We start from the raw sequence: 16,551 nt of genomic DNA, 5'->3' as shown, positions 1-16,551 counted from the left end.
CTTCCACTTTTTAAATTATGGGTTTTTTAATCTCTCACTGGTTCTTTTACTTGGTTGTTAAGCCACAGTGGCACTTTTTTGGTTCTCTTATTGTGTTTTTTAATTTGCAATATACATTTAAGTTGGGCCTCTGTTAAGATGCTTTTGAAAAGTCTCAATTTACAACACAAAAGAGTCAGAGTTTGCGTTCAATTTAAGTTTTAGGTGAAATAATTATTGTATTTGAACCAGTTAATGTATCTCTAATTATAACTGCCTAGATATATCACTCTTTCCAGTACCAGTACATTAGTTCGCTTATTACTTCTTTTTATTGATTCCTTCCTGGATTATCTTAAAGGCATCAGTTGTAATTATCACTAATTCAATACAGTCATCACTTTTGTATAGATTAAAAGCAATGGTTTAATCATAAATAATTATGGCGAGCCAACATTTCCTCTTAGAGCCTTTGGGGGATGCTATAGTGAAAATATGCATCTTACAGCAGGAATGGAAAACATCAATACTGGAACTCTTTTTTACTTCCTTTATGAGAAAATACCAGAGCCCAGGGCTGGTTGCAGAGAAGTCTTTATTTTCTTCTACTACATGGCTATATCTAGACTTAAGATGGATGGAAGAAAGCCCTTTTGGTATTTGGGTGTCAAGAGTCAGTTATGAGTCCAACATGACTAAAAATCTGCAGTTACTTAACTCTTTGGAGGAGATGACTGTATCAGGCATTGAGAAAGGGATGGTGATCTCCAGCCCTTGAAGAATTCCTTCTCTCAATTAGCACCTCTGAGGTCTTTTCTTGGTTAATGCTGAGACAGCTATCCTTTTTCCAAGTGCCAGACTCATTGATACACTGGAATAAATAGCACTGTTTACACTGAAGGAAAAAGAAATGGAGTTATGTGTCATTGGCAATATTTCTTGCACAACAGCCTGTGTCAGTTTCACAATGTCCTATAATGGTAATACACAGATGTTAAATAGAAGCAGCAATGACAGAAGGAATTTATATATTACAGCTGTGGGGGAGCGGAAGCCACTGTCCATCAAGACTCTAAAAGTAGCTCATGCAACATAACTTCACCTTTGACAGCTTTGATGGCACATGGCAAATGGGGAAATATCAATATTATAGTTTGCTTCTGTCTTTTGCGGTAAAATGTCTGTCAATCAGTACAGTTGCTGTGTCAATCATGTACAATCCTGAAAGCTATGTCTGGGAATTTTCTTTGACTTAGCTCTGAAATGGAAGAGCTGTAGGTATTATTTCAGTTTTCTTTAGCTAAGCTTAGGACTGAATTTGGTTTAGTTTTTCTTCTTATATCAGTGAAAAAAATAAAAAATTGTTGATTAATTACTGAGTATTCATATTGTGGTAATGCCTGGACGTCCATCGGGATCTGGGCCCTGTTGTGCTAGGTGCTGTACAATACATGAAGACAGTCCTTGCCCTGAGACACTTACATACAATGTAAGCCCTGATCAGGTAAACTGATCTGTATGAGTAGCCCCACTGATTTTAAAGGAGCTCTGCAATCATACAAAGTCAGGGCCCCACACCATGGCCTGACGGGTAATAAAATGGCTGTGGTTCACCGCTCCAGCAGGCTGCCATCACAGTATTTACATGCAATTGCAGCTTCTATTGACTGTAGATTGCCATTTCCAGCCAATGGGAGCTACAGGAAGTGGCGTAGACCGGGACACCACTTTCTGCAGCTTCCATTGGTCGGGGACAATGCCATGACCAGCGGGAGCTGTAATCACACATAACTGCAGAGGCTCAGGTAAATATAGTCGCAGCAACCTGTGAGGGGCTAACAATGGGGAGTCGGAGCCGGCTTGCAGGCCAGTATTTGCCTACCCCTTGTCAATTGATTTTATTGAGAGCTAGGCATCTAAATACCTTAAGGATCTGGACCTGCAATCCAGTAATAGGCTCCATGTGGAATGTCCTATGCCCATAGATGGAGCCTCATTTGTATATTATTTTTCATAGGCCCTGATCCTATATCTGCTCCTGTTTAACAGACCCAGTCTCTAGTAAAATACTTGTTTTTCCAGCACTGCTAGTCAAAAGCCTCAAACGTGCCTTGCCTCTGTCCTTACCAGCCTTAAATCCCTCCTGGTGAAGCCACATTTCCCCTTAGCTACATTATTTTTTGTGATCCCAATACTGAGCATAGTTTGGGCCAGGCGGTGAATTTGTCCCCATGCAGAGTTCAAGGGTGCTCACATCCAATCACGTACCCTGAATTGTGCTGGTGCACTTTCAAGAGTCAACTTAGGGTAGCTAAAGTGAGACTTATTTGCCATACCTCTGAGTTTAGCCCTTCTGGCAAAACATTTCTTATTAAGTACTCCTGTCTCAGTAATGCACCTATTTCATACTCCTGTTCATCACAGTTGTGCCCTTGCTTAGTTTTGTTGGTGCATGATGAATCTGTAGTGGTGCTAGAACTTGCCTTCAACAGGCATAACATCCTGGCTATAAGTTTTGTCTTGTCTTGCTTTCAGATGCCTCCTATAACAATTTCTGCGTAACTGCCCCTATGGTCTTCCAGCCTCACCCTGTAGTTTACTTCAGGGGTTCCCAGTCAAATCTCAGGGCTCTAGGTCTCATTTGTTGATGGGCGGGAACCTTTATCCCATTCCCTTCTGACCGAACAGTTTAAAGGCTGCACTGTTCTGTGCCTTATGCTGTGCTGTGACATCCCCAGCAAGCCAGTCTGCCTACTGGCTACTGCCTGTGCTTCGCTTTCTCTCTAAAGGTTATGAGAAGTATTGCCAGCAATCACACATTATGACACAACTCTTTCTAAGTAAGCCCATTTATTCTTAAGGTAAAGGCATTACAGAAAAAAGAACATCTGAAAACAAACAGATTTAAGCACACCCATCAGTCTTATGGGCCCAGGGGATCTGACACCTTCACAGGCACCTGGGTAAGGTCCATGCTCCTGGAAGGGGTGGGGTCTTGGGTGGAAGAGGCAGTGCTGGAGGGTAGCCAGCCCTCAGTGCCACCTGGATTGAGGCATTTACTCCCTTCAGAATAGCCTGGAGCGCACCACACTGTGCTGCAGCAACAATTAAAAGGGACCGGGGCTCTTGCCACTGCTGAAGTACCAGTGCCCACAAGTCCTGGACCTCTTTGAATCACTGGGCCCCAGGATAACTGTCTCATTTACAGCCCCCCACCCCCGTTGGTGGACCTGTATGGACCCCTGATTGGTCAAAGACCATTTATTTATTTAAAATATGTTACCCCACCTCTCTATTTAAAATATTTAAGGCAACTTATACAATGTTTAAAAACACAATATAAAACTATATAAAAAATTAAAATAGAAGAATCCAGAGGGGTCTTCCCAACTCTTCCACAAGGGGTAGGGCCCCTATTGAGCAGAAGGCCCTGCCCATTTGCGGGAGTAGAAAAGATCCTGTAACAATTCAGATCACTCTTTTATACTAAAATACACCAGTGTGAACCAGCTGTTTAGTTTTGGTAACTCACTTTAATAACCCCTTCCCCACTCGACACACATTATTTTAGTTCCTGAAGGAGCTGTGGTTACAGACAAAAACATACCCCTATCATACTCATATATAAACCATTCATAAATTAAATACAATGGCCCTCAAAGTCACTGCATGGGGATGTGATATCTATCGCAGCTGTGCTGCCTGCTGCAGTCAGTATTTGTTGGCATCAAAAAAGTGAAAAATTCATTTCACATATGTTTAATTTGTGCAGATGCTAGCATTTATTTTGACAAGAAGAAAAGAAACGTCAAAGAAATGGATGTTTACTACTCTGTTTTACTACCACAAAGTGGCGTTGATTTATTTTCACAAAGGCAAGAAAGGTGGTAAAGAAAATTGCAGCTGCAACATCTCTGCTACAAGTCAAGCAGAAACGTCATTTCCTAAATACTACATGTTGGGAATAGAAATCTAGGTTCACATAATAGTTAGCTTCAAAATGTTATTCACCTAGTAGTAAAATATGTTTAACATGTTGCCAACATATCCTCCACAGTCTGGAGGGACATTTACCTATATCATATTTATTATTCCTAGCACACTAATGTTCAGAGCAACAGTAACTTACCAGACTTTTACGGGCACCAACAAAAAAGAGATGCTGATTTTCAAAGGCAAAAAGAGTTGAAAGGAAAGAATAAAGGAAGAAAAAAGAGTTGGTAAACAAAAAACATGAAATGAAGATAGAATGGATCGGACATGGCAGGAAAGGGAAAAAGGAATAAATACCTAGAATGGAAAAAGAAAGAAAACTGTTCTCTTAATTGTACTTCTTTATTTTTTTGCACATCTCTACCAGCATCTTGCATTTCAGTTTGGAGGTAAAAGAGGAATGATGACTATTCTGAGCATTTTTGGTCAACATGGTTGTCACTCGCCCCTAGCGTTGCCAGGTGTCCGGTATTAAACAGGACAGTGCGTTATTTTCTCCTCCTGTCCAGTAAAAAAATTCAGAAAATACCAGACACCTAAAATGTCCGGTACTTTCTGATTTTTTCCCGGCCAGGAGGCAAAAATCCCGGGCTGTCCGGCTCAATACAGAGGCAGCCTGGCAACCCCAGTGCCTACTCAGGAGCTGTCCAGCCTGGCGCAGGGAGGGAAGATGGTGGGCGGCCACCGGCAGCCTGCTAGGGCCAAAAGCCTCACCACACAGTTTTTAGAAGGGCCACGGTGGTTTTGGTTTTTTATGTTTTTGCTCAATAAACTTTTTCCTGGGGTGTTTTTTTTTGTTTGGTATTTTTTCTGAAACCATCTGGCAACCCTACTTGCCCCACATAGCCAATAATCAAGGCCTTGGTTTCCATTAGAATGAGAAATTGATGCATCAGGCATTTCTTTGGTGCAAATCTGTTTATTTACAAATAACAGCTGGCATAAATACCTTGCTCATTAATTCCAACTCTGCCTTTTCAGCCAGTCCCATGCACCAAGGAGCTCTGCTTGCTCTCAGGGCCCTCATACTCTGTCAGTCACTTGCAGCTGCAGTCAATCACTAAACCTCTGAATTACAATCATTCCAGGAAATGTATCAACTGATGTGGCTTCATTGTGCTCAGTTTTCTCCATGTGTCCCAGATGCTTGGGCAGTAGCTTCATATTGTTTCTGGTTATTTCACTCCATAAAAGGATTTCACTTCTTCCACTATTGCCTGAAAAAAAGGTGGTTAGCACACCCATCAGCTTTATTAGGTATGTTAGTGTCAATTGATTAAAGAATCTCTATATGGCAGCCATTAACATCCTATATCATAACAATATTAACCCTGCAGTCTTCTCTAGTTAGTTGTCAAATAAATGCAGAAAAAGACAACAGCTTTGATTTTCATTGGGTGGAGTAGAGAACAGGGGCTACAAGGAGTCAGGGTTGACTGTCTGATTCACAGACTTCCAGCTCTGACAGAAGACAGGGCAACAATACATGCTGTTGGTGCGAAACCCCTAAGGATCTCCTCAGGGATCTTACACCAGCAGAGGATCAGCCATGGCATAATTCTGTCCTACCATGCGTCTTTCTGTCTATCTCCTTCCTTCTTATACTAGAGCCAGGACAGCTAGTGCGGAGGCAATAGACTCTTCTCTTGCAACTTTCCACTGGCAGACAGGGGCACCTTTTCAGATTTTGGTTGGGAGAGCGACCTGTGCATGCCCTGATGGTGGGTGGGGAGAGTGGGAGCATGGAGGTGGAGGCAGACTGAGAACAGTAGCTTCAGCAATGTTACTGAGCATGCTCAGTACAAGACAAGCAGCAAATGTGGGGGGAAGGACTGTTCCCATTTTTCCTTCCTCCCACCCACATCACCTCTTTCTGGGGCTACTAAGGCCCTGGAATAATCTATTTTTTTTGGCAGATAATTAGTGATTAGCTGACAGGAGTACCATATCTAATTCCTGTATAAGAGAAAGAAAATGAAATAAATGTTAGACCCACTCAGCTCTAATATTAACAAGTTCTGATGTCTTGTGGCAGGTCACTTAGGGACACTGGTTAGCCTTAAAGTTTGTTACTAACTCTGTGGACAGAGAGAGAGACTGTCAGCAGGGCCGACTTATCCATTAGGCACAGTAGGCACAGTGCCTAAGGCCCACGATACTTTTACGGGCCCACTAAAATGTTTTAACTGCTTTTAAAATCAGAAGAAAAAAATGAACTTTTAGGGTCGAAGAAAATGTTTTAATTTTTTTCTCACATCAGGAAAAAATGAAACTTTTAGGGCCCAGAAAAATCTATTACATTTTGCCTAAAACAGAAAAAAAATGTTGAAGTATTTAAAGTTATATCAAAAATATTTTTTAATATTGATATTATTATGGTGGGAAGGACCCATGAAGGCATAAGTACCTTGTGCTCACGAAACTTTTAGGGCCCACAAAAATGTTTATTAAAATACAAAAAAAATCACAGTATTTAAAAATGTAATTGTTTATAATATATTATTAATTGCAATAATTCAAATCGAAAGTTAGAGCTCAACTCGACAATCGGATATTACACCGTAACGAAATTTCCGTCAGTAATACACTTTTGCATTTTTACTGAATAATTTCTTGCATATGTATACATATAATAATTTTATGGAACTACTTCTCATCAATTCTGAAATAAGGTGAGTATATTTGAGATGTAACCATTTTTTCAAATGTTATAATTAAGCACACAATATAGACACGATAAACTATACATGTGCACTTCATACCATTCAAATTTATTCACACGTATCTAGTGAATAACAATACCGTATTTGCAAAATTAATAAATTATTTATATAAATTAATCCCTAACGAAATAGACGATAATTTACTGATGAAATTACTTATAATATGTACCTTTTAAGTAATAAAAAAATGGAGAACACTTTGATATATGCACTATTATTTTGTACTATTGTGAGATGCTTAGTGACTGTAAACTGTATGGCCAATATGGCCTCAGCCATAGGCGCCAACTGAATGATGGCAGATAGGAGGCCCACTTAGCCTCAGTGCAGTTTACTTCTCACAATAAGCAAGATACATACTTAGACTGCATTGGTAGAAAGACGAATATAATCCAGTCATAAAATATAATTTTTAATATTTTTTTTTATGCAGGAAGGGGCCCATGATGGCAAAAGTGCCTAGGGCCCACGAAAGTCATAATGCGGCCCTGACTGTCAAGGACTCTTGGGCTCTATCTCAGCTCTGGAAAGGGAGTGGGTTTAGTGAGGTAAAGCCTGGGGCAAATCCATTTGGGCTCTATATAAGATCAGATTGGCGATACTGAGTCAGACCAATGGTCCATCTAACCCAGTATTCTGTCTTCCAACAGTGGACAATGCCAGGTGCTTCAGAAGGAATGAACAGAAGAGACAATCATCAAATGATCCATCCCCTGTCCCCCATTCCCAGTTCCTGGCAAACAGAAGCTAGGGACACCATCCCTGACCATTCTGGCTAGTAGTCATTGATGGAACTATCATCCTTGGATTTTTTTTATTGGAACCCTATTATAGTTTGGGCCTTTCTGCCATCTCCTGGCAAACAGTTCCACAGGTTGACTATGAAGAAATCATTTGTTTTGTTTGTTTTAAATCTGCTTCCTATACATTTGATTGGGTCAGCTTCTTGTGTTATTTTAGTGAAAGAATAAATAACATTTCCTTATTCTATTTTTCCACACCATTCATGATTTTCTAGACTATCCTCCTTGCCTTAGTCATTTCTTTTACAACCTGAAAAGTCCCAGTCTTGTTAATCTCGCCTCATATAGAAGCTATTCCTTACCTCTAATCCTTTCTGTTGCCCTTTCTGTACCCTTTCCAAATCCAATATATCCTTTTTAGGTGGGATGACCAGATCTGCATACAGTAGTCAAGATGTGGGCATACTATGACTTTATATAGAGGCAATATAATATTTTCTGTTTTATTAAAATTCCTTTCCTAATGATTCCCAATATTCTGTTAGTTTTTTAGTTTTTAGACAGTCACTGAATATTGAGCAGATGTTTTCAGGGAACTATCCACAATGATGCCAAGAGCTCTTTCTTGAATGGTAACAGCTAATTTAGACCCCATTATTTTGTGTGAATAGTTGGGATTATATTTTTCCATTACATTAATTTGTATTTATGAACACTGAATTCCACCTGCCCTTGTGTTGCCCATTCACCCAGTTTTGTGAGATCCCTTTGTAACTCTTTGAAGTCAGCTTTGGACTTAACTATTTTGAGTAACTTTGTATCATCTGCAAATTTTGCCATCTCACTGTTTACTCTTTTTTCAAGAACATTTATAAGTTTAACAGCACCAGTCCAAATGTAAATCCCAGCAGCACAACACTCATTCTCACTCTCCCCTACCCTCTATTTTTAAAGTAGAATACCCAACAATGTTTTCATGACAATCTAACAATCCTTCACTTACTTGAATGACCAGTCTTTTGTTAATCACTTGCCTCTCTCTTTGTATAACAAACTCTCTGCCCCAAAGGCAAAGCTACAATCAGCTCAAACTCTGTTGTATTTAAGAACTGCCTTTGGAGTCAGGGTATGCAGCTTTAAGAAACAAGTATGAAATCCAGGGGTTCAAACTTAATGGGGGGCTACTGCCTCATTCCCTCCCCCCGTAAATGGCACCCTTGCTGGCAGAGAGTTTCTCTTTTCTCTGCATTTGATTGTCTTTTAACTTATTATTAGACAAGCTTTCTGTTAAACAGCCACCATTCTTGTCCATCTGTCTGTCATGGGATTTTCAACGTTTACACACACATGCATATACATCTGTGAACATATGGGGTGTGCATTGTATCTGTGTTGGAAGGGCTTCTGGAATAGGGCATTTGGGGTTGAGTCCCGCCCACCCTTCAAATGTTCACAATCACAGCGCTAGATATCCTCAATGAAGACGAGTCCCTAGCCTTTATCAAGCTACCCCAACAAACATCAATCAAACGGGCATTCCAAAGAGAATTGTAATACATCTGGGTGCTAAAGTTATGCTTCAGTACAATGTTGACCAAGCAAAAGGCTTGGTCAATGGCAAAATTGGCACCATCACCAATATAATATGGCCTTACGTCCGCCGCAAACAAATCCACAAAACTGATATCCCTACAGCTGAAATTGAATTTGAAGGTGATGTCCGAAGCACATCATTGAGCCAATCACATGTCAATTTCAAGCAAATTTGGGATACGGCTTTGTGAAGCGGTGAGTGCTTCCAGTTATCCAGGCTTATGCAGTCACCATCCACAAACTACAAGGGTCCATGGTGGATAGAGCAGTTGCGAGAGAGTGGCTCTTAATACATTGCGCCGGCTTGACCATTTGTGGCTCTTAGTTGAGTATGTTCTTCAGAAGGCATACAGATCAATGAAACCGATCCAAACAAAATAAGGCATCAGGGGAAGGTGTGGTGGTGGGCTGTGTCCCCTGGGAACTGCCAGCCATCCTTTTCACCTTCTCAAGGCTGGAGCGGGTTCCAGGCTGAAGATGGGCAGGATAAGTCATTCAGGGAAGATGGGGTAGTGAGTACTAAAAGACTAAAAGTGCACTAAAATACTAAAAATAATAAAGTGCACCAAAAAGTCAAAAATAAATATATTTTAACCCAGCAATTTAGGAGAAAGTTTGAATGGATAACAGCAACTACCTTGAATTGTTCATAACCATCCAATCTTTCCAGTCTTTCGATGTGCTTTTAGAAAGATAGTTTTTTTAAAAAGTTTTTTTAATGTATTTTTAATTCCATCAGCTCTCTGGGTCATAATCTTCTAGCTGATTCGGGCCTGGCACTACTGAAGGGGAAAAGGGACATTTTCACCCACAAATGTGATTGTCAAGGGACCCCATAATTATTGCGAAAGACTGAAATGTGTTCAAAGTCATGTTAAGCAGCAAAACAGGAGCAGATTGGAGAGGCTTCATCCTTTGTATACAAGCCCTTTCATTTTCAATTTAAACCAATTTTTACTCAAAAACCCTGGGTTTTTCAAAAAGTATTATTCCCTTTTCCTGATAACTTGTCTTCTTAGGAAAGCAGAATACATTGCAGAAATATATGTATTAGGATAATAAATTATGTGTATATGAAAAGCAGCCTGTGGAAATAAGACTATGTATTAGTTTAAAAGGTATATTCAAACAAATAGGCACTCATGCAAGCTCTGAAGCACATGCACATCTGAAAATACTGATGAATCTTATGCCCAAGTACATGCTTCAGGCTGTTAGCAGATAATGGTTTAACGATCTAATCCATTAAAATGGGAAAAAAATCAAAACTTTATATCAGGATGTGTTTCAGAATACAAGGAAGCATTAAAAAATTCTAAATAAACAAAACAAAACAAAACCTACCAGGAGAACAGGATGAAGTTGAGTGTATGTATTGCAAATGGTGTTGCCCAATTATTGAATGTAAATATGTATATGCTAATAGTTCTAAGTTTACAACAATAAACAGTTTATTCAATGAAAATTCTATTTGAGGATTAGAGATGTATCGTTGTCTTAAATTCAGAGGTGGCATTTCATAGTTCTGCAGCAAAACATATTGGCTACGTCTAGATTGCATCCCTTTTTCTCATCCCATTAGACGTATCGCAATTGCTAATGAAGCAGGGATTTAAATCTCCCCCACTTCATTAGCATAAAAATGGCTGCCGCTTTTTTTCGGCACGGAGCTTTGCCGGAAAAAAGCGCCAGTCTAGACGCAGATCTTTTGGAAAATAAAGCCTTTTCCGAAAGATCCCTTATTTTAAGATATCTCTTAGACTCAAATCCCCGCTTCATTAGCAATTGTGATACATCTAATTTGCATAAAAGGGATTTTCGTAAAAGGGATGCAATCTAGACGTAGCCACCGAATTTCATTAATCTATTTAATAATTTCCCCCAATCCTTCTGCCCCTAAAATAAACCTCAATATTTACCCAGAAAAATTATAGTTTTCCTACCAATTTTCATCTGTTTTTGTTGTACTAGTAATAAGCATTGATATATTCCTAGGGAAAACAAAAAACAACCCCCCTTCCCCCAGGTACTATTTATATATTATAAATCACATACAAATACTGATACTTTTCACATTTTACTTTTCAAAACTTTTAAAATCCAAGATTTTCCATGAATCTAACTAGTCACTGGACTCCAAGAAGGTTTATTGTATTTTACATAGTGACATCCAAGGCTTCAACTTGCTCTTCCCTATAATGGGACCCTGGAACTGGCCCTGAGGTCAGTCAAGACAGTGAAAAACTTTTTATAATGTAGAAACACACCACTGGCTACTCAGCTTTTGTGGATAAGAACTTAACTCTATTCTAGGTGCACTTCACCCCTGTAGAGAAAGCCATGACTGCTGGGGAACACAAGGTCACCTGCTGTTGCCTTGCATTTGAATGGAACCATCACTGTCTGGGTCTATTTGCAGTTCACATTTCATCAGCAGAAAAAGGAAGGTGCTATGACAGTTCTTTCAACCTCTGGTCTGTGTGGACCCCATAGGGGTCTGGAGACTACACCTAAGATTTGGAAAGGGGTAATTCACAATTGTATAGGTCCACAAATGAAGTGCTGCTCTAGACCACCCCCCAGCTAATTAATGAAGATGAATGGCAAAGGAATTAATTCATAATAGAGGACACCAAATGAAATGAATGGGTAGCAGGCTTCAAACTAATAAAAGAAAGTTCTTCTTCACAAAGCAAATAGTCAACCTGTGGAACTCCTTGCCACAGGAGGCTGTGAAGGCTAGAACTATAACAGAGTTTAAAGAGAAGTTAGATAAAGTCATGGAGGTATTAGTCAGGGGGTAGAAATAGTGCCCTGGCCTCTGTTTGTGGAAGGCTGGAGATGGATGGCACGAGACAAATGGCTTGGTCATTGTCTTTGGTCCATCCCCTCCAGGGTACCTAGTGTTGGCCGCTGTTGGCAGGCAGGCTACTGGGCTAGATGGACCTTTGGTCTGACCCAGTACGGCCATTCTTATGTTCTCATATTCTAAGCTCAGGGCTCAGGGTCGGGGTCTCACTGGACCACCTTGATTTTCATGCAAACCTGCTCCTGGGTTTGCATGTGGCCTTTGGTGGCCAGGTTGGCAGCTATCCTGCCCTAGACGGCCGCTTTCCTGTGCGTAGTGCAGAGATCGTGGACGTTGGAGGCCTCCCCCCAAACCTGGATGAGGTCCACGATCTCCGCACTAGACCAGGCGGGCGCCCACCTCTTGCGGCCCCGGGCAGGCTCCTGGGAGCCGCCAGCCTGGTCCCGGGAAGAGGCCCGGGAGGGCTGGGTGGCAGTGGGTGGCTGGCTCATGCCATGCTGTGCCAGATGCAGTCTGCTGGCTGGGTGCTGGCAGGCTTGCACCTAGCACGGGCACCGTAGCCAGACCGTGCCCCTTTAAGGGCTCCGGGGCCGGGAGGGGGGCAGAAGAGTTTCCCTGGTTGTGCCCAGAGTGGCCACCAGGGCAAGCTGGGAAGGGCTAGCCTCCCACTATTTCGAATTAAGTGGCTACACAGCCCTTAATCTGAACTACGTAATTCAAACTAGGCGTTAGTCCTAGTAGAATGAGGTTTACCTAGTTCAAATTTAGTTCGAACTAGCGGTTTGCATGTGTAGCGCCTATTAAAGTTAATTCGAACTAATGACTGTTAGTTCGAATTAACTTTGTAGTGTAGACATACCCCTACTCTTAAATATCTCCAGAGATGGAGCTTCCACAAACCTCCCTACGCAATTTATTCCAGTGTTTAACCACCCTGACAGAAACTTTTTCCTAATGTCCAACCTAAACCTCTCTTGCTGCAGTTTAAGCCCATTGCTTCTTGTTCTATCTTCAGGGGCCAGGAAGAACAAAGTTTTCTCCCTCCTCCTTGTGACACCCTTTTAGATACCTGAAAATGAATCAGCCTTCAAGCAAATTCTGAGAGCCACAATTAGGAAAGCTAGGCTAGCCATGGACATTTCCTATGAGATAGGCACGGGCAAGCTCAGTTGTACATTTGCAGCAAGAAACGCTGTTGATGATATTTCATATTAGCATCTCAGTTTAGCGTTGGTCTTCACCACCCCCAGCCTCCAACGCGCAGTCCACAGAAATCCCAGCCTCGGAGTCCAAGACGTCTGTCTTCCCATTCCAACCCCCTTCACATAAATGAGGGTATGTCTACACTAGAAAGTTAGTTCGAACTAACGGACGTTAGTTCGAACTAACTTTCCTATGCGCTACACTAGCGCTCCGCTAGTTCGAATTTGAATCGAACTAGCGGAGCGCTTAGTTCGAACTAGGTAAACCTCATTTTACGAGGACTAACGCCTAGTTCGAACTAGCTAGTTCGAACTAAGGGCTGTGTAGCCCTTTAGTTCGAACTAGTGGGAGGCTAGCCCTCCCCAGGTTTCCCTGGTGGCCACTCTGGCCAACACCAGGGAAACTCTATGCCCCCCTCCCGGCCCCGGACCCCTTAAAGGGGCACGGGCTGGCTACGGTGCCCGTGCCAGGTGCAAGCCTGCCAGCACCCAGCTAGCAGACCCTGCACCTGGCACGGCACAGAGCCACCCACCCGATGCCCCCCAGCCCACCCCCTCTTGCCGGGACCAGGCTGGCGGCTCCCGGGAGCTTGCCCTGGACCGCAAGAGGCGGGCACCTTCCTGGGCTAGTGCGGACATCGTGGACCTCGTCCACGATCTCCGCACTAGGCACAGGAAAGTGGCCGTCTAGGGCAGGAGAGCTGCCAGCCTGGCCACCCAGGACCAGGTGTGCATGAAAATCAAGGGGGTCCACTGAGACCCCCGACACTGAGCCCTGAGCTTACAATGGCCGTCCTGGGTCAGACCAAAGGTCCATCTAGCCCAGTAGCCTGTCTGCCAACAGCGGCCAACCCTAGGGACCCTGGAGGGGATGGACCGAAGACAATGACCAAGCCATTTGTCTCGTGCCATCCCTCTCCAGCCTTCCACAAACTTTGGGCAGGGACACCACTCCTACCCTCTGGCTAATAGGACTCCATGGACCCAACCTCCATGACTTGATCTCACTTCCCTTTCAACTCTGTTCTAGTTGTAGCCTTCACAGCCTCCTGCAGCAAGGAGTTCCACAGGTTAACTATTTGCTTTGTCAAGAACAACAACTTTCTCTGACTAGTTTCAAGCCTGCTACCCATTCCTTTCCTTTGGTGTCCTCTAGTCCTTCTTTATGGGAACTCAGGAAGAACTTTTCTGAATGCACCCTCTCCACCCAACCCCTGCTTTTAGAGACCTCTATCCTGTCCCCCCTCCGTCTCCTCTTTTCTAAGCTGAACAGTCCCAGTCTCTGTAGCCTTTCTTCATCTGGGACCGGTTCCCAACCCCTGATCATGTTAGTTGCCCTCCCCTCTCCCAGCCTTTCTCTTCCCCTCTCCCACCTCCTTTTCCCAGTCTCCCCCAGTTTTTTTCAATAAAGACAGAGTCAATGTTGGAAGAAACGTTATCTTTATTTTGTACATCAAGAAGAAGGGGGGCTAGGGAAGGGCAAGTGGAAGGAGGTGAGGGAGGAATGGGGTACGAGCCCCCGATGGGGAGGACTGGGCTGGCTCTGCGGGCTTCTGGGGGTGGAAGCTCTCCTGCAGCCCCCCAATTACTCCCTCTCCCCAGATGGCAGCCTGCGGCAAGTGCAGCCGGGCTGATGGCCGAGTGGTGTGATGTGCCCAGTGTGGGCACTCAGGGCACTCCAAGCCAGAACTTCTTTGCAAGCGGGGCACCCCTTAGAACTGTGTGTCCGGGGTGGGGGTCGGGACCCTTTAAGCGCAGCCCTCGGCTAGCCTGAGACAGTATCTCCATGCTCTAAGTCCTCCTTTTATGCCCTGCCGGCACTGCTTCCGGCCATCATTAAGCCCTGTTCAGAGTCCACTCAATGTGGACTTACTAGTTCGAACTAGCAAAACGCTAGTTCGAACTAGTTTTTAGTTCTAGATGCGTTAGTTCGAACTAGCTTAGTTCGAATTAACTAATTCGAACTAAGTTAGTTCGAACTAGCGCTGTAGTGTAGACGTACCCTGAGCGCCTGGGAAGTATCTTCCTTCTGCGAAACTACGTGGGCCCGCAAAGCCCGGCTCTCCACAACCCTCCCTCCTGGCAGGGCTCTGGGATGTCCGAGAGCTCCTGCCCCGCACAGAGCATATTAGATCGCAGCCCCAGCCTGCGGCTATTGCTAGGGTGTTGGCAGCTATTCGTTCCAGCCTGCGTCCCCTGCCCCCGCCCTGGGCATACCCCGCTCTCCCCCTCCCCGCGCGACCCCCTCTCCTCAGCCCTGAGCCCTTTCCCCCGGCAGTGGGGGCGGGGCAGAGCGGGGTTTGCCCAGGGCGGGTGCAGGGGACGCAGCTGCCCGGGGGCGGGGGCGGACCCTGTGACCCGCTCATTGCTCTGCTCCAGCCCGCAGCCTGGGCGCCGCCTGCCGAGCGCGCCGGGCCCTTGTGACCGAGCGCCCCACGGGGCAGGCGATAAGCCCAGAGGCTGCGGGCGGGCGAGGGGCGGAGCAGCCGGGGAGACTCAAACTTCCCTCCCGCCGATCCCGCAGCCGGTGGCTGGGCTGGGCGGGGGCTGCCGCGGCGCTGGAGGCGGGCGAAGAGCAGGAGCCTCCCGCCAGCCGCCCGGGGCAGCGGGCGCCGGGGGACGCTGAGCGGAGGCTGACCCATGGCCCAGTTCCCGCCCGCGCACCGCCCGGCCCGTGGCGCGGTTCCCCGCGGGGCGGAGGGAAGTTGAGGCACCCGCCCCGCTCCCCCCTGTGCTGGCAATGATCAGCGCACCCGGCTAAGGCGCGTCTCCCGCGGGCTGCTGAGCCCCTGCCCGGGCGGGGGACGAGCCCCGGGGAGCTGCGGGCTGAGCGGCCTTCGGGAGCCCCCGCGGCCGGCCGGGGCTTCATGGGCAGCCCCCGCCAAGATGGTCCTGGACAGCAACAGCAGTCACGTGCCCGGCGCCCTGCCCGCCCTGGTGCTGGCGGCGCCCCGCGAGCTGAGCACCAGTGGGATGGTGGCTGGCTCCCTGAGCCCCCGCTTGCTGCGCATCATCCAGGATGTCACGTCCAGCCCCAGCCCGGCTTCCAGCCTGACCGCCGACAATGACACCGGCTGCGGGGAGCAGATCCTCAGCTACGGCAACATGGAGAAAGTTGTGATCGGGGCCATTCTCTCCCTCATCACTCTGCTGACCATCGCGGGCAATTGCCTGGTGGTGATCTCCGTGTGCTTCGTAAAGAAACTCAGGCAGCCCTCCAACTATCTCATCGTCTCCCTGGCTCTGGCCGACCTCTCGGTCGCCGTGGCTGTCATGCCCTTTGTCAGCGTCACCGACCTCATTGGAGGAGAATGGATCTTTGGGCACGTTTTCTGCAACGTCTTCATCGCCATGGATGTGATGTGCTGCACGGCTTCCATTATGACTTTGTGTGTGATAAGTATTGACAGGTGAGTGCCTCGCGACCGGAGCCGAGAGGCCGACGTGCCTCGTGTACTTGTGCGGTGTGAGTGTAGCTGTGCGCGCCTCGTTCTCCCTTTGCTTCGCGC

At 45.2% G+C, this 16,551-nt stretch overlaps 1 protein-coding gene and 1 long non-coding RNA gene across 4 annotated transcripts in view; one reads left to right on the top strand and one right to left on the bottom strand.

Moving 5' to 3' along the window:
- Nucleotides 1-573: 573 nt before the first annotated feature.
- LOC112545521 (uncharacterized) lies at nt 574-16,313 on the bottom strand. Its single transcript, XR_003089015.3, has 3 exons — nt 16,198-16,313; nt 4,922-5,189; nt 574-874 (listed from the first exon to the last, which is right to left on the bottom strand). It is a non-coding gene; the product is annotated as an uncharacterized LOC112545521 (long non-coding RNA).
- HTR7 (5-hydroxytryptamine receptor 7) overlaps nt 15,375-16,551 on the top strand; it is a 62,605-nt gene continuing 61,428 nt past the window's right edge. For all 3 annotated transcript variants that reach the window (XM_006121435.5, XM_025183832.3, XM_025183833.3), the window contains exon 1: nt 15,375-16,452. In XM_006121435.5, the coding sequence (XP_006121497.3) occupies nt 15,929-16,452 (524 nt within the window). In that variant the 5' untranslated portion in view covers nt 15,375-15,928. The remainder of the gene's footprint in view (nt 16,453-16,551) is intronic.

Source organism: Pelodiscus sinensis, chromosome 8, assembly GCF_052426305.1.
Source record: "Pelodiscus sinensis isolate ZL-2025 chromosome 8, ASM5242630v1, whole genome shotgun sequence".
NCBI lineage: Eukaryota > Metazoa > Chordata > Testudines > Trionychidae > Pelodiscus > Pelodiscus sinensis.
This window is presented reverse-complemented; position numbering and strand designations above follow the sequence as displayed.